The sequence below is a fragment of the Oryctolagus cuniculus genome, chromosome 8, assembly GCF_051225735.1.
Source record: "Oryctolagus cuniculus isolate XC-2025 breed Fujian yellow rabbit chromosome 8, ASM5122573v1, whole genome shotgun sequence".
NCBI lineage: Eukaryota > Metazoa > Chordata > Mammalia > Lagomorpha > Leporidae > Oryctolagus > Oryctolagus cuniculus.
In genome coordinates, this window is record NC_142874.1 from 99763965 (window position 1) to 99781640 (window position 17676).

The 17676-nt window shown below is 45.3% G+C and overlaps 1 protein-coding gene across 2 annotated transcripts in view; it reads left to right on the plus strand.

The window, feature by feature from the left end:
* Nucleotides 1-15237, plus strand: part of UNC5C (unc-5 netrin receptor C) — a 378756-nt gene extending 363519 nt beyond the window's left edge. Inside the window, exons 13-16 of one of the 2 annotated variants that reach the window (XM_017347400.4) lie at nt 2496-2645; nt 5418-5582; nt 11911-12089; nt 12674-12983. In XM_017347400.4, the coding sequence (XP_017202889.2) occupies nt 2496-2645; nt 5418-5582; nt 11911-12089; nt 12674-12839 (660 nt within the window). In that variant the 3' untranslated portion in view covers nt 12840-12983. Of the gene's footprint in view, nt 1-2495; nt 2646-5417; nt 5583-11910; nt 12090-12673 lie in introns of both variants that reach the window. The other variant, XM_008267581.5, reaches the window with a different exon arrangement.
* The last annotated feature ends 2439 nt before the right edge of the window (nt 15238-17676 follow it).

A 17676-nucleotide genomic window follows, 5' to 3' on the forward strand; every position in this document is an offset into this window, starting at 1 on the left:
AATCAAAGGGAAGAAAAGATTTCTCCCAGCTCAGTGGAGCAGCTGTGTGATGCTCCTGGCTGAGGGGAGTGTCGGTCTCTGGCCCTGATGTCTTTAACAATGGCACTTTACTTGGTCCTTTCTCTAGGAACCAAGGGGCTCTCCAGCCCAGACTTTGCCATGATTTCCGAGGTGAAGGACTGAGTCATATTCTTGGGCTATCTCCAGTCTAGATTGTGGTGTTGGCTTCCCTGACTCAAGGTCATGGCCAATAGGCAGTGAGAGTTAATTCAGTGTTCCTCTGTGCCAAGAAAGCTGATAATGCTCTCTGAATCCTCTGGCAGTCTATGCTGATTGTAGGGATGGGTGAGGATTATACATTGTTGGGTACAATTACCTCCCAGAATACAATGCATCTTCTTTTAGACATCCAGGGAGATAATTTGGACGTAATGAAGATCTATAGTAATCAGATAATTACTATCGATCGCTCTTTAGACGTCTTGATGAGGTAATTAGGGCGTACTGGAAAGAAGCTAGGACTGACTGATTGGCATGACTGTAATCTCAAAGATTTCTAATTATGTTTCTTTTCTTCTAATGGCTTATAAACAAACATCATTTTAGCTTTAGAATTTGTCAGGTGCCAGGTTCACTGGGAACATCAGCTTTCCCTATTATGCTAACTAGACACCGAACATGATCAACATAAGCTCATTATGTCTTCCTGCTGAAGCAGAAGAAACTGCAATTAACCCTCACTTTTCTCAGGCTTCTGCATTTTCACGTGGCCAGATTCTAGTCAAGGAATGGGGCGCCGTATGAGGTGCATGTGTGCCAGATCTGTATGGCCTGCTGGGTTGCCTCAGAGCCAGGGCACAAGGACACAACATACATGTCAGGGTGGCTGGCTGCTCGTGGTTGGGGGCTGGCTGACTGCTCGGGCCTCTGTCCCAAGTCATAGCTGCTCATTAGGTAGCAGCAGTAAACAGCAGGCCAATGCTGTCAGGCAGCTGGATGGGGTACTACTTCTATCAGCGAGCTCTTGCCTCATGGCTTCCATTTGACACTAATTAGAGGACTCCCTGTCTGAGACCACACTCCGAATTCTCGTAATATTTCCTACACCTTTTAAGACTTTTCAGTAGCTTGCACTGTTCAGAAGAGTAGCCTGACCCAAAAATGATGGATGGTAAGGACCACTAAACTTGAAGCTTGCAATGAGCTGTTTACTGGACTACAAGGCCAAGGGTTAGAATTCATTCAACAGATGCAATGTGGGTGCATTTTGGAGTATAAGACAATCTCATGTCCACACTTGACATTCCTCACTGTGACCCATCTGTGTACTTGATAACCTGGTAGGTTACACCTGGAATCCATGTGTGTAACATTCTGAATGAACACCTGTGTTCTTGAATTCCCCACCTTGTTGAAATATCACCAAAGAAGAAAGTCATATTTTGCTTTTGTATTTTTTTTTGTCAAATCCATCCTTTTCCTGCACCCATATTTTTAAAAAAGTCACAAACTTCCTACAGATTTCTCAAAAACTTTTAGGGTGTGGAGAAGTAAAGTACACAGGGATGGGTTAGACAGCAAAGGAGACCGAGGATATTTTGTTCCTTGATAACTTATGGTGTGCTGCTGTTAGGATAATTACAGCTGTGATTGGAAATGCTTCATTAACTCCCATTAACTAGCTTGAGAAATGGAAGTATATATGAAATTTGTCTCTGTGTTATATCTTTATAGGATAAATACACAGATTTTTTCATCATTCACAATAATTGAGAAACAAGGTGTTCTTTTTATAAGCTTAATCTGAGCAACTGTTTAGTTCAACGTTGGGTATTGCAAAACTTTCCTAGGCTGTATTGGAATATTTTCATCTAATAGGACATATAATGAACACATTCGATGTTTTTAATATTTGGAAAATCTTTAGTGAATCATTTGAAGCAACATTTCCATGACATTATATCTGCACATAAAGAAATTATAAGGGGTATTGAATTAATATCTAAAACATACTCTTTTTCATTTGTTGGTTGGTTTTATCAAGTCCAAGATATGGGTGTTTTTTTTTTTTTTTTTGGTTGCCCAGCCCTTTCCCTAGAAGTTAACTGAAAATCTCTTTTCCTTTCTGCTTATCTACATTTTAACCTATATTTTCTTTTACTGAGAGTTCTTTCAGCTTTGAATTCTGATTGTTTTTCCATGGTACTTGATTTCAAGTGCTATATTTGTTGGTTGGTAAGAGATTACTGAATTTTCTCCACATTGCACGATGCAGATTACAACAACACAGTTGGTCAGGAGGGCCCCACCCCATAACAAATGACCAGGGCTCCAATTTCTGGGGCCCAGGGCTGCCAAGGTAGATGGTTATGGAGTTGCCCAGGTTAGGTGCACTGTTCTGGGAGCCCAGTGGAGAAACTTGCTCAGTGAATGAGCACGCCCCAGAAGTGTGGCAGTGCAGCGGTGCACCTCTGGTTCTGCACGTGTCATTGCAGGAAGTTCTACAACTTGAGAGACAGATGGGAGGACAGCTCCTAGAGGACCCCAAGGCTCTTCATTTTAAAGGCAGCACCCACAACCTGCGCCTGTCAATTCATGACATCGCCCATTCACTCTGGAAGAGCAAACTGCTGGCTAAGTATCAGGTAAGGTTCCCGGCTTTCCTCAAGTCTTGGTGGTGACTCCAGTTATACACACAGACGAAATCCCCTTTCTTGAAATCGTTCTTGTACTTGTTGGTCCAGGATAGCCTGAGGTTACTTGGGACTTTGGAAAAATACCAGATAGGCATATTTGAAGGGATGCTTTTTAAAAAATTCTCCCTTATGTGATGGGCATTTCGCCTAGCGGTTAAGTTGTCTGGGAAGACACCCATATCTGAGTACCTGGGTTTGATAACCAGCTCTTCCCCTGACACCAGCTTCCTGCCAAGGCAGACCCCGTGAGGGCTCATGTAATTGGGTTGTTGCCACCCACGTGGGAGACCTGGGTTGAGTTCCCGATTCCTGGTTCCTCAGCCCGGCCCCTGGTAAGGAATTTAGAGAGTGAGCCAGCAGATGGCAGATCTCTCCCTGCCTCTCTGCCTCTTAAGTGAATAAGTAAAAACAATTTTTCAAATAACTGTGCTACCACTGTTTCATTTTTTAGTAAATAAAAGATTCCAAGTTTGTCATTTCAATTAATTTTCATAGTAAATGTTCACACTGAATTGATTTTTTTTAAAAAAATATTTATTTACTTGAGATGCAGAGTTACAGATGAGATAGAGAAAGGTCTTTCATCCACTGGTTTATTCCCCAAATGGCCACACAGCCAGAGCTGAGCCAATCCAAAGCCAGGTACTTCTTCCTAGTTTCCCATGCGGGTGCAGGGGCCCCAAGCACTTGGGCCATCCTCTACTGCTTTCCCTGGCCACAGCAGAGAGCTGGATCTGAAGTGGAACAGCCAGGACTGGAACCAGCACATAATGGGGTGGCGGCCTTATCCAGTATGCCACAGCCATAGCACTGGTCCCTGAATTGACTTTTTTTAAAAAAGTGAATTACAATTACTTGCAAAAGAGACATTATTGGCCGGTGCCGTGGCTCACTAGGCTAATCTTCCGCCTTGTGGCGCCGGCACACTGGGTTCTAGTGCTGGTCGGGGCGCCGGATTCTGTCCCAGTTGCCCCTCTTCCAGGCCAGCTCTCTGCTGTGGCCAGGGAGTGCAGTGGAGGATGGCCCAAGTGCTTGGGCCCTGCACCCCATGGGAGACCAGGAGAAGTACCTGGCTCCTGCCATCGGATCAGCGTGGTGTGCTGGCCGCAGTGCGCCGGCTGCAGCGGCCATTGGAGGGTGAACCAACGGCAAAGGAAGACCTTTCTCTCTGTCTCTCTCTCTCACTGTCCACTCTGCCTGTCAAAAAAAGAGAGACATTATTACCTCATGTCACACAAATTAGGTTTTGGCCTTTATATCAAAAACTTAAAAGGAATTCCAATTTGGGAATTGAAATAGCATATAAAATTAAAACCCAGCCAGGGCTGTATTAAATAGCAAGCATAAAAATACTGGTCCCAAGCGTCATTGTATGTACCTGTAGGAAAATGACAGGACTGGCCAGTGCCTTTCACTCCTCCTCCCCCCACCCCCCACCCCCGGAGACTATTTTGATGGGATTGCCAGCCTCTCCCCCAGCCCTAGGAGGGGCAAATACAAATGTAACCCAAAGCTCAGCACTGCAGCTCCCTTGGTTGCTCTCTTCTGATGTGAGTTAGTGAACATGCTAGGAGGACTGAAAGGAAGACTTTGCAACTCCATCCTACTCCCCAAGGTCAAGCACACTTGCACTTGAATTAAGGGATGCAACCCCCCAGTGGGTTAACAAGGGTGAGCTCTGGCGGGCCTGCACATCAGATTCTGCTATGTTGCTCAACACGTGATGGAGACAGCGGACTCCTCACTCTCCCACTGTATCCTTCCCTTTAATTCAGCTGCCTTGATACCATAACGGAAACTACTACTTGCGGGAATGTTGATAATGTGGTATTCCTTACAGCTAACCCTAGCCCAGTGCTTGCCTGCTGTCAACCCTCCTGTGCATTTTTCTCTCTGAACCCCAGGCCTAGGAATTAGGTGCTCTTCTGCTTATTCTTTTGCAGATGAAGAAACTCAGGCCTGAGGAAGCTCGTTAGCTTGTCCCAGCTATCACTAAGCGCCAGGGGAGGCTGCTCTGGTTGGACTGGGTTTGGCTCCAGAGCCTCTGCCCTTTGCCTCCAAGGCCCCTGCTTTTCATGCCTCAGCCTTTTCTTTCCCGTATTGAACAGACTCTTGGATGTGCTCAGTAAGGTGGGCTACACTTTTCAGAAAATGAAAGTCTGTTAGAGGCTTGGCAGCTTTTAGGCCAAGGGCTTTCTTGTGGCAACTAATCGAGTCCTCCTTCGCAGCCATGGTGAGGTTTGGCTCCCTGTGTCCTGCACAGGGAGAGGACAGAGGAATGAAAGGAAGTGGCCTCCCTGCCTGGTCCTTTAGACTTTGCTTTCTCTAGAATGGCCCAGCAGGGATTCCTTTTAATGAGCCATTGAGCACTGAGCAATAAGGGACCTGTGTGTCCGCTGGTCTTTGCACTTTTCTAAACCTCTTTTTTAAAAAAAAAATTCATTGACAAAGGCTCTCTTTGCAAATGGGAGACTTGTGGCAGACAAGTGAGGTAGGAGCATGCTGGAGGCTGCATCCCTGGGTACAAATCTCAGCTCTGCTGCTTTTTGGCTGTGTGGCTTTGGGAGAGTTAGTGAACCTCTCTGGATCTTTTTTTTTTTTTTTCTTACAAGCAGTGAGTGACTTGGAGCCTGTCCCTCAGGCTGCTATGAGGAATAAAGAAGGTAGTACATGTGATGCTGTGTGGCCCTCCCTCATGGCTAAAACTTTTGTATCCTTTAGGAGATTCCTTTTTATCATATCTGGAGTGGGTCTCAAAGAAACCTCCACTGCACCTTCACTCTGGAAAGATTCAGCCTGAACACAGTGGAGCTGGTTTGCAAGCTCTGTGTGCGGCAAGTGGAAGGAGAGGGACAGATCTTCCAGCTCAACTGCACCGTGTCAGAGGTAAGACGTGCGAGTTTGCTTGACACCAGATGCAGAGGGCTGTGGGCATGGGGCAGTGGTTAAACCAGCTCTTGGCAGGTGCACATCCCATATTGGAGTGCCTGGTTCAAGCCCCAGCTTCCTGCTAATGGAGACCCTAGGTGGCAGCAGGTGGTAGCTTAAGTACTGGGGTCCATGCCACCCAGACTGAGGCCAAGCCTACTCTTGGTAGTGGTGGGGCATCTGGTGAGTGAACCAGTGGAAGGAAGACCTGTCTCCATCGGTCTCTCTGTTTCTGTCTCTCCTGCCTATCAAACAACATGAAGATAACTTTGTAAAAATTTTCAAAGAGAAATCCGGGGAGAGAGTGACTCTCAAGAGGAAAGGGACAGCAAAAGGGTATCTTTCTATAAGTCATACAAAAAGTCTTCTTATGAATCACAACTTGTAAAAGCTATCTGAATGTCAAGTGTGAGGTTTAATTTCAGTGGCGTGACCTAACTTTCCCCCAGGCAGCCCCTACTCCTCCATGCAGCCCCTGCCCTTGCTGCTGCTTTCCCAGGGGCCTTGCTTGCTTTTGTCTTATCATTTGCTGCTGAGTGGGGTGGAGGAGGAGAGAAGCACCCCCCCCCCCCATATCTTTACTTTTCTCTTCTTTTTGCTCCATCTTGAAAGGAGACATCTCCTGTTCTCCTTTCTCTCTCATGCATCATTTCCCAAATAGCACAGATGTGTATTCCCCCACAGTGGAGAAGTGGTCCAGAAATAGAAGTAAAACCTACAGAGGTGTCCTCTAGGGGCCATCATGTTGGCCTTTCTTGGCTGTGATCGTTGTACCCTTTAGCCGGCAACTGTTACCTGTGCATGTTGCAGAAATAACAGAGGTCATAGGGCCGGTGTTGGGGTGCACCAGGTTAAGCTACCTCCTGGGATGACTGCACCCCGAATGAGAGAGCTGGTTCCAGCCCCTGCTCCTCGGTTTTCCGATTTAGCTCCCTTGGAGGCAGCAGAGGCTGGCCCAACTACTTGAGCTCCTGCCACCCATGGGGGAGGCCCAGATGGAGTTCCTGGCTTTTGCGTGGCCCAGCCTTTAAATGAGGCATTTGGAGGAGGGAACCAATGGATTTGAAACACCCTCCTCTTGCTCTGCCTTTCAAGCAGATTTCTAAACACACATTTTAAGAAAGCAGAAAACCATCATGACTATTTAAAACCTTTTCTGTGCAGAAAGCAGGTGCCCACAACCTCGCATGTTCCCTCGGAGCCACGGCTGGGTAGCCCTGCCAGTGGAGGAGCAGGGAGGGAGAAGCAGCCTCCTGGGGCTATGCTTCGTGCTGCTGGCCAGCCAGAGAGGCCAGAATTGTAACCTCTCTGAAGCCGGCTTAGGACTGAAAACCCTCCCTCACCAGCGTGCGAGAGGAAGACGGTGTCCCCGCCTGGCTGGCCCGCCTCATGCGTGTGCAGCACAGCCCGGCAGGGAAGCAGGCAGCCCCACTGCTCGCTGCCTTCATTTCCCACAGCCTGCGAGGTGCACGCAGCCTCTCCTCCTGTACTTCCAGGAGACTTTTGACTCCTAAACAACTTTAGTCACAGACGCCGGTGACATTCAGAAGGAACGATCTTGGTGTCAGGGTGCCATGGCAACCGCCCAGCCTTGCTATCTCCCTGGTGCACTGCGCCCCCCCCCAACCTCCTGCTGGCTCCGGAGGGTGTGTTCACTTTCCAAGCCCAGCAGGTCTGCAAAGTTCAATAAGAGCCCAGCCCCAGGGACAACAAAGGCTGTGGGATTTGGCAGGGGGGCCACAGGGCCTGGAGCTTTGAAGCCGGCTTTTTGGTCAGCGTGAGCATGGGCTGTGTGCTGAAAAGGTGGTTTCAGATGTGGCCACAAATGAAAGACAGCTGTTCAGGGCTCTCTCCCTCCAGCCTCCTCGCAGAGAAAGCACCGTGTGATCACAGCTGAAGAACTTTCTTGTGCCAGCATCCAGGAAAGACGACTTCTTTTGCACGTGGTGGCAGTCGGCTCAGAGAGCAGCCGTCGGCATTCACCCCTGTGTGACAGACAAGCACATTTAACTGACCGGCATGGAGAGGACTTTGGGGATTATGGGGGCACTCTGCTACTTTTACTTCTGGGTCGCTGCATGCCACCACTGTGGCTAGCATTTGAAAACGGGTGCTGCTCTCTGTGTGGATAAACAATGGCCTCTGAGACCCCATCCTCATGAAAACCTGGGAGAGGGGGCAGGGTGTGACTGACAAACCCATCCACAAGGCCACAAGGCATGAAGGGGCTCTGTTTTGGGGTCTCAGGGCAGGGCGGCAGGTGGGCTGGGCTTCCCCTCCCAAGCCTGAGCACAACTGTGCTTCCCAGTAGTCCCTGCGGAAGGCACGAAGCCCTTGGCCACCCTCATCAGCCCGAGGACCCGTTGCCCGCCCCAGAGACCAGACTGTGCAGACACACACTGTGATCACTTCAAGGGCCAACGACTCCTCTCTGGTTCCTTTAGAAGCCTCTAATTTCACAGAGATGAATTTACGTATGGAAATGTCTAGAAGGCTAGAAGTATTGCCATGAATGAAAGTCAAAATGTACACAATGGTAACACATTTTGCTGTTTTTAGACAGATGTTGGTTGAGTCATAACCAGAAAGCTACCCATCACCACCAAAAGAAAAAACAGTGATGAGAAGGCAACTGATGGCTTTTTCAGGCTTCCGGTGCAGTTTTTGCTGTAGACAAAGATCCATTATAGGAAAGCCCTAAGTGTACAGTTCTGTAAGAACACCAACAAACGCTTATCCTATCTTGCCTCAGCTTCTACATGTGTAAAGAGATATAAAAATGTATTAAATCATGGGCCTGTTGTGAAGATTGTGTGGCTGTTAGGAACTGTTGTGAACAGAGCTTGGCTGACAGCACACACACTATTACTATTGTCAGCAGTGTCACTATGGTAGCAGGTGCCTGTGTGACCTCTGCCACTCTGAGCTGCAGGGTCTGTCATCACCTTAAGCTTCAGAGATCCTCTGAATCGAAATAAACCAAAGGCTGAACCTAGTCCCTATATAAACAGTAGGTCATTCAAAGTAAATATAGCCAAAGAGAAATGGGCTCTTGGAAGAAGGAAGATGGTCTCTCTCTCCAAGTAGGGCTGTCACACTATTGCTGTAGCTCATGGTTTTGAACCATGGAAAAGGTACAGCTTAAGGGGCATTTTCAGCCACCTAATTATAATAGATTTTCAGGCAATAACAATTATTGTAATTGTGTACATTTGCTAGAACTTATAACCTCTACTAGCTAGTGATGTGTAGCAGTTTGACGCACACAAGAACTGTATTAACGTACATAGCTAACATCACTCTGCTATAGCCATTCCCTCTGTACGCTTTGTTTTCCATAATCTGTTCATAATGACCACTGGGAGAATCTAGCTGCTTTCTTCTTTTTTGTAAGGACTGTAGGAAGACTCAGAATATGAAAGTAGAGGGATGCTTCTCCTGTGGAGTCCTCAAAATATGTGCCATCACCGTAACAGCTGCATGGTTAACGCTGACAAATCGTGTATTTCCTAAGGCAGATGGTACCAACATCATAAACAATTATTGTAATAAGCATTCTGTGACAGTAAACTCAACTTTTACCTGCAAGTCAAGGAAGAAGTAACAGCAATTGAAATTACTAGATGTAAACCTCAATGTAAATGTAGATACATATTTTTTCTTTTACCTCCAAAGCTACTGTCATCCCCCTGAAAAGAGAGACAAGAAATGACACCCTACTGAGGTTACTTCATCTACACAGAAATAGAGTAGCCTGGGTGGGAGCACTCGGGTCTTTCATGTCCACATGAAATGGGGATGGTTCTTTATGCACCAAGGAAAAGAGGCCAACATGAAGGAGTGAGCAGACCTGCCTGAGATCCTGCCTATCTTTAACTGGCCTTTCCCTCAAGGATGTAACAGGGAGAGGCATCAAACCCTTCATCGCACTGGACTCTGGGGGTGGGCTGCCATCGGGAACTGGCCTTGTCCTCTTTCTGTCCTAGAAAAGCATCGTTTCTGTAATTTCAACAAAACTTGACTAGCTGCCGTGTGCAGGGTACAGTGCTGAGTACCACAGGGGTTCTGAGAATGACAAAAACACTCTCACCTCTAAGCAATCTGAGAACTCAAAGTCACAAAAAATACAACCACTTGTGCACTGGGCAAAAGGGCTGGGAACCTGCTCCTGGAGGCCTCGAGATGCATGCCTTTGGTGTAGTGCTCAAGGGCGCATCAGAGCACTTGTGTGTGGGGCTGGGCTTTGGGGGTTTTTCCAACACAAGTCAAAAGAGAGGGGAGACCAACTGTCAGGGGTGCAGCCTCAGCAGTGACACTGGACACAGAGAGTGGTCCAGCCTGAGGACGACTCTCCAAGGATGGGGCAATCGGGGTGGGGGGAGGTATAGGGCCACATTCTCATTGGGAAGTGGTGGAAGCAACTATCTATCAGGCCCCTGCTCCATGGCAGGCCTGGGCCCTGTGTTTCACATGCATCAGCCTTGTGGCCCCATACCAGCCAGCAAGGCAGGTCAGGCTATACAAATGTTCTTCACTGCTTAAATAACAGTTGGAACTACCCGAGGGAGAAAGGGCATTTAAGGTTTGGTAATGAAGAAATCAGAGAAAGAGATGGTTGTGTACACCAACGCACCACTGTAGGGATAGCCTGGCAGACATGCTGGATGGACCACAGGTGAGCAGTGGGGAGTGACTGTGGCCAACAGTAAGAAGAATCTCTGGGACCTTAGGGTTCAGACATGTGGACAGGTAAATTCATGGATAAATACTGGCGTGTACCCTCAGGTTACTGTCCCTAGAGATTTCCATCTTTCGCTAGCTTTCTCTCTCTGCCCCCCACCCCCACCCCATGCCTGTTGGGAGAGCTCTGGGCCTGATAGGGAAAGAGCTGTGGTGGGATACTCATCCAAGGACTCCAGCTCCTATTTATGGCTTCTGTGTTTTGCACATCAGTCTTTGAACTCCTGGTGTGTGCTAGTGCCAACACAAAGGAGCCAGTGCAGTCCACAGGGTCTCAGTTTGCCAAGCTTTGGGTTTTTGAGGCTAAATACTATGATTAAACCCATACTACTGTGTGTATTATGGCTAAAAAAATGAAGAATAAATTAGTTTTTCTGTAAAATGCTCTTCAAGAACCCAGATGGGCTCTCTTCTGTGGGGTTACTCAATTCCATAAGGGAGCACTGGCTGTTCATCCTGGAATGTGGAACACATGGCTAGAACACGGCTACCACACATACACACAGGCACCCCCCCCCCCAAGGATCAGCATCCCCACTGCTGTAGAGGCCACTGCGGCAGGGCAGGGCAGGGTCTGGGGATGTGCTGGGTGATGGTGACACTGATGGAGCTGAGCACTCAGACATCAGAGACTTCCTGACGGCAGGAACTGTGTATGACTACTTTATCCTGCACCAACTAATTATGCACACCAAGGAGTTACCTGCCTTCAGAAGCGGGAGAAATGACATTTAAAGTAGATTAACTAGATTCTCTTTTATTGCTGTAATAGTTCCCAGGCAACATTTGCTTTTGCTTTTCCAACCAGGAGAAGTGATCAGAAAATGATTAGAGTTTCTCCTACAGAGAAAATTCAGAGTTTGCCTTTGTGCTGTTTTATGAGCTGAAACTATTTTAAGAACCACTTTATGGTTTTTGCTAATAAAAATTAGATTTAAAAAAAATACGGTCGTATAGCCATTGGACAATGCCATTACCTGTTTGCCCTAAGGTGATATGCTGTGTTTACCGAATTCTTTAAAAAAATTAGTTTTAATTTGGTATCATTTAGTTCCGTTCCATTTCATTCAACAAAAGCAGAAAGAACTAAGCCATCTTTGGCAGGGTTTCCAGGTTATGGGGGCATTCCCTTAGGTCAGTCTCTGGAAGCCCTCTCAGCTTTCTAATCTCAGATCTGTTCACTCTCAGAGAACTGCCCTTGTGAACACTTTTCCCCTCCTGAAATCTAAATCTTGGGAGCACGGATACTCCTTATCTTCCTCTCTCATCCTGAAGAAACCCATCAGAAATGCTGTTATGTAATCACACCAGAACTTTCCATCTAGCCCAGGCCAGGCAAAGTTAGCTCTGTGTACCTCTTTCTTGCAACCAGGTTACACAGCACGACACCACAGCTGTGGGGCCAGGAAGAAACCATTCTCCCCAAGGAGAATAACAGCATTCATTCTCTTCTTATCACTCAAAGCAAGGCATTATGTTGTTTGGTTCAATAGGGACTGGTGTTGTCTTCAGAAATAATGCTGTGTTGTTCCTGGCCCTTATACAGGAACCTACAGGCATGGATTTGCCACTGCTGGACCCTGCGAGTACCATCACCACCGTCACGGGGCCGAGCGCCTTCAGCATTCCTCTCCCGATCCGGCAGAAGCTTTGTAGCAGCCTGGATGCCCCACAGACTAGAGGCCATGACTGGCGGATGCTGGCCCATAAGCTAAACTTGGACAGGTGGGTATAGCAAGGCTCCAGCACTACTTTCTGCATTAGATAGGATTTGCCAGGACTGACAACTGGTAGACCTAGGGCAGCATTCATTTCTTTCCATTTGTACATCTGTTTACTTTCTCAGTCTACAACCACAGCTTAATCACCTTCTTTGTCCCATATCTTGCAAACAAGATGCTATGACATTTCTAAGCATCCAGTTTTGTGATCCACTCTGCCAAGTTGATGGTCTCAGTCTGCCCTAAACATTGAAGGATGTGGCATGACCTGTCCCAGATCATCAGAGCCTGGGCTACAAAGAAAACCTAAGTCTTTTTGAGTCCCATTTAGGTTAAGACACACAGACATCTTATGTCTTAAATTATCTTAGTTTTGAGGTTAACAGAGTTAAACATCACATTTCTCATCTGGGGCTGATCGAAGTCAGTCTGGGCCAGTTATTTAGGACAACCCACTGTAAACCACAGTGGGACTTAGGCTACCCTGAGACAGATGGAGAGACAGGAAGGCTTAGCCCCATAAAAACACGAGAGAAAACAGATCCGTAAATCACGCCATTCAGCACATTTTCCCATTCCCCACTGCAGGTACTTGAATTACTTTGCCACCAAATCAAGCCCAACTGGTGTAATCCTGGATCTTTGGGAAGCACAGAACTTCCCGGATGGAAACCTGAGCATGCTGGCAGCTGTCTTGGAAGAAATGGGACGACACGAAACGGTAGTGTCGTTAGCAGCTGAAGGGCAGTACTGACCACACGGAAGCAGGAAGTGGATGGAGACACACAGGGAGTCTGTGGCCCCCCAGGGGTGTCACCGCAGAGAAGGACATCGGAGACTAGACCCAGTGAGCTTCACCGGCCCATCACAGCAGGAGAGAGAAGAAACACAGATACAACTTCCAATACACATGCCCACTTTACCTGGACAGCACTGCCGGAGTTAAGAAAAATTGTGTAAATGTGTACCTTGAATTTAGAAACCAACCTAATTTTCCTCTTAGTTGGGCTGTATGCTGTATGGTACAGGATCTTACAGTTTCCTAGGAAACGCTTTTTATTGCTATCCAGATATATGGATAAACTTTCTTAACAAACCCAATTTCTACAAACGTTGTTTACATCCACTTGGACAGGGATGCAGACACTGTCCATGGCTCGTTCTATTTTTGTTCAAATCATTTGAAGTTGAAGCTGTGGACGGTTTGTTGTGTCTACTTCAGATTAGTAATTTACAGAGAAATCACAGACTTTTGCTACACATTGTGTACATCAAGTGTCTCAGATAATCCTCCATCAGTGTTCTGTTTCTAGAACTTGTAGAACCAGTGTTACTGTTTGTATCAGGGAAGTGGAGACTCTAAGTGTCAGGGAGAAGGGACCGAGACTCCTTGCTCCTTGCAGGAGAGACTTACCTGGTGCCCTCTGAGGATAAAGCTGTAGCATTGCAGGGAAGATAGTGATTCATGTCCAACCACAAACACACGCGTTTCTCCACACCATGTATGTCATATGCAATTTGAAGTCGCGTTTGTTTTTTAAAAAGGTATCATTATTAGTACCCTTACTATTATTATTGATGTATATTTACAAGTATTCTAGCAAAAGGGTTTTCTTTTAACTTCTGTTTTCGTTAGCAGTACTGTTAGTATTTGGGTATTGACTAGACTTGCCCCCCCCCCCATCTCACATAACAGAGTGGGTGTACTCACCTGTTAACAGGCATTGCTTCCTTGACCTTTGACCTTTCTTCTACCAGTCTGCCCTGGAAAGATAGAAAATGATTACTGGCTTTCTCCATCTTTTCTTTAAGCTCACTCAGTCAGGCTCTTTCCCCTCTGGGTCTTACCATGAGAAGCGTAATCAATGATGTATGGTTCTGTGGCCCCATGTTGGCTGCCCCCATGGTGCCCTGTTTACCTTATGGGCAGTGTGGTAGGAGGACCAATTTCCAAACTGGAAATCAGGAAACTAGTTCTTGTTCTGGATTTTTTGTACTGCTTAGCTCTGCTGCTTTGAGAGCATTTAAACCTCGCTGGACTTCAACTTCCATAATAGCTTGTAAAAAGGTTGGTAGGCACATGCCATCTCAAGGTTCTAGGATGCTGGACTTCCACTGTGCTGCCTCCAGTCTCACACAGTGTCTGCATACCACATGGGACTCTGATTTAAGTAATTAGCTAGTCTTTTCTCCAGGCTACATTATGCCTTTCAAATAGTTGTGATGTGGAAGATAATCACACTAACCAGCTACATACTTATTTGACTCAAGTCTCTTGTTTGTTTCACTGCATTCTGTAGTTCACTAGGAGATGGATCCCTTTCTTCTCATCGTCTTGTCCTCTCTGGGGACTCCTCGCATTCATGACTAGTTATACACTGTTTTACTGTTGTCTCAGTTTCTTAATACCAACACAAGTTTATCTGCAAATAGGGAATTGGTGCATTTTTTTCTCTCTCCCCCTAATCTTTGCTTTCATGATAGCAGCATACACAAAGGTTGTTTCATTAGCCCTTTTATACTACCAAATGTTAGTCAACAGACTTTGTGTCAACTATGACATTTCCTTGGGGCCATCACAGGCTGTTTGTTTTAACACAGGGACTCAATTCATTCAGCAGTTGGCGAATGAAGAGTCAACAGCCCAGTAACCAAACCAAGACTACACAAGCATGCATGTGTATGAATCAAAACCTCCAATAAACATGACTGTGGTTCACTTTTGGCCTGGAGGTACCCATGTTGCTGACTGGATCTGAACAGAAATTACTTATATGTTTTCTCCGATCTTTGCAAATGGATTTCTTCTTTCTTTTGGTGATTTCTTAGTATTCTCAAGAGTCCTTCGGCCTTCTCATGGAGGGGGGAACTGTTGCTGTCTTTCTTTCACGCTTTTCACTTCTGGCTTAGACATGTATTCTATAGTCGTGTCTCAGGACATCCCCTGGCGTATTTCTATTTACAAAAATATTTGTCACTCTTATTGTGGAGGGGAGAGACTGCATTTATAAGTTCAATGGATAATGTTTGCACCAATGAGAAAAACTGTGCTCTAAATTTTCAAATTTTAAAGAAATATTTAAAAATCAGGAGAGGGGGAAGAGAGCTAATGTCCATTGCTATATCTTAAAAATAAATGTAATTTGGCAAGATTATTCATCAGTGCTGGGATTGCAGAATCAACTATGGAAACTGGGAACTGGATACTCAAAAGGAACCCCTATTTCTATTAAAACATTGAGGAAGCAAATTGGCAGCTATCCAGATGAATCAATTTCAACACTTTTACTGAAAACTTTGATTTAAAAAAAGTCACCAACACCGAAACAGTGAGCATAACAGGAACTGCATTATGGGAGCTACAGAGGGCCCTCGGGGTTTGCTGCAGGCGCTTGTTTTCTCATTCGGCCTCCCACCACCAGGAAAGGGAAAAGTGGTAGATTCTTCGTGAGGGTCTCATAGAACTCTGTTATGTTTCCCACCAAGTGAACGTCAATTTCCATATGTACAACACAGCATTTATGTCAAATAATTTTCGCTACAAATTCTGAGTTCCTTCTCCTTTGGAGTAAAGTCATAGCTGTGAGAGTGTTCTAGAACCTTAGAGAGTTCAGATGCAAGAGTTCATTTCACAGGGAGTCAGTTCATCAACCATTCTATGTTATATGTTCTACTTCAACACAGCTTGAAAAGAAAGCCAGGTTTTTTTCTAACGGGAAAAAACTATAATTTGTGAATGGAGCCACCTAGTGGTGGCCAACACAATCACCCCTGAGTTTCATACAAAACTCACTAAAAGTTTGACAAGTAAATGTGGGAAATTTTCACTTCAAATATATGATTTTCTTATTCTCACATTTGTTTCACTTAAATCATCTCAAAATTACAGTATGAGCTGATTGTAGCGTGAATTCGTTCATACAAATCTTTAGCTGTTTTTTTGTAATGAAGATATAAATTCTGTATGTCTTTGGAGAGCTGTCATTTTCAACATTTATAATTTTCATTGGGGTTTGTATATTTTAAATCTCCTTGCTTTTGGTCCCCTACTATTAATCTTTGGAAATGTCAGAAGTATGCACTTAGAAAGCGGTCCTACTTCTAAGGAAGAGAAAATGGTCACTCATAGTTAAGGAGAAGAAAGAAGTATTTATTCTTCTGATTTTGATCATCTAAAGACTAGGGTTTCATCCTGTCGCATTCTTTGCTTGCCACACTTGTTCAAGCTTCCTTCAAGTGGTCTGGAAGGAGCAGCTGAATTCAGGATTGACCACTGGGCACATGGTAGTGACAACACATAACACCGCACAGCCTTTTCATAAACACCACCTTCCAATGCGGATACTCACGTGTATCACCAGAAAATCTCCATCTTCCCAGGGCAAGGTGTGCAATTAACCTGCAGAGTCTTTAGTCATTTTCATATATGCTATTTACTTTATAGATTTTAATCTCTGAACTACCAAACACCCCATTCAGCCATTAGGGAAAATTCATGGAGACTGAGTTGAGGACACTCTGAACAAACTACACATGTGGTAACTTTTTAAAAGGCATTTCTCCTATAAATAAGAGATAAACATAAACACCCAAGGGTAAGATCAGGACTTTTAAGGATCTGGTCGTACGTGTCCATCTGTGTGTCCTGCTCAGGAACCCAGGAGCTGTGTTCTTGGTCCACTTACTCCTCTTAAGCAATGAATGAAGGGAGCCACTAAGATGATCACTGTTTCCCCAGGATTCCCAGGCATTTGCCTCTGTAAGATATGTCCCTATGGGGCCAATCAAATGGAAAATCATATAAAAAGACCTGTAAGAGAGTGTAAAGAAGGGAGCATACTTACTTTTTTCAGTCTCCAAGTTGAATGTGAATTTCAGGTTTGCAAGCAAATGTTCTGGACAAGTCATCAGTTTCAAATGGAGACCTCCATGCTGTCTAAGGCCAGTGAGAGAGAGGAGGGTCATGGGAACATGGCTCATAAAGGAATGGGATTTTCCTATCTTCTTGGCAAACAGAGCAGCTTTTGTGAATCAGAACATCATTGCTCAAAACCAACTATTTGTAAAGACAATGGTCAATGAGCATTAGATTTTATAGATCCAATAAAGATGAATATTTTTTATTATCTCAAGGTAACAAAACATTTTTACCCTTCCAGTGCCTCATAGGACCAACTATTGTATTTTGCTTTTGCTTTGTATTATTTTTATATTTTTTAACCTTACTGAGCTAATGTTGACTGAAATCCTTAGAACGTTGCCTCTGTGCAATGAAGTACTGTTTCTCTACCCTAAGAAATCTATTTGTATAATCTCTGGCTGTAATGATCACTTTGAAAGATTTCCCTTGCATCTCTATGATTTTTTAGTGGAATAGGGAGACTTAGAATACTGTAACCAATGTTAAAAATTTAAGCCTGTGTCCATACAGGCCAGTTAAGCCAAAAGAAGTCATAAATATTCCCATAATTGTGTCTTGGAAGCCTAATTTGAAAAGTGGGGAGATGGCCTTTGCATGTCCCTGGGTGGGTTTTCTCTATAGGCTAACAAAGAACTCCCCAATCCTTTAGTCTATCAGCCTTATGGCTGCT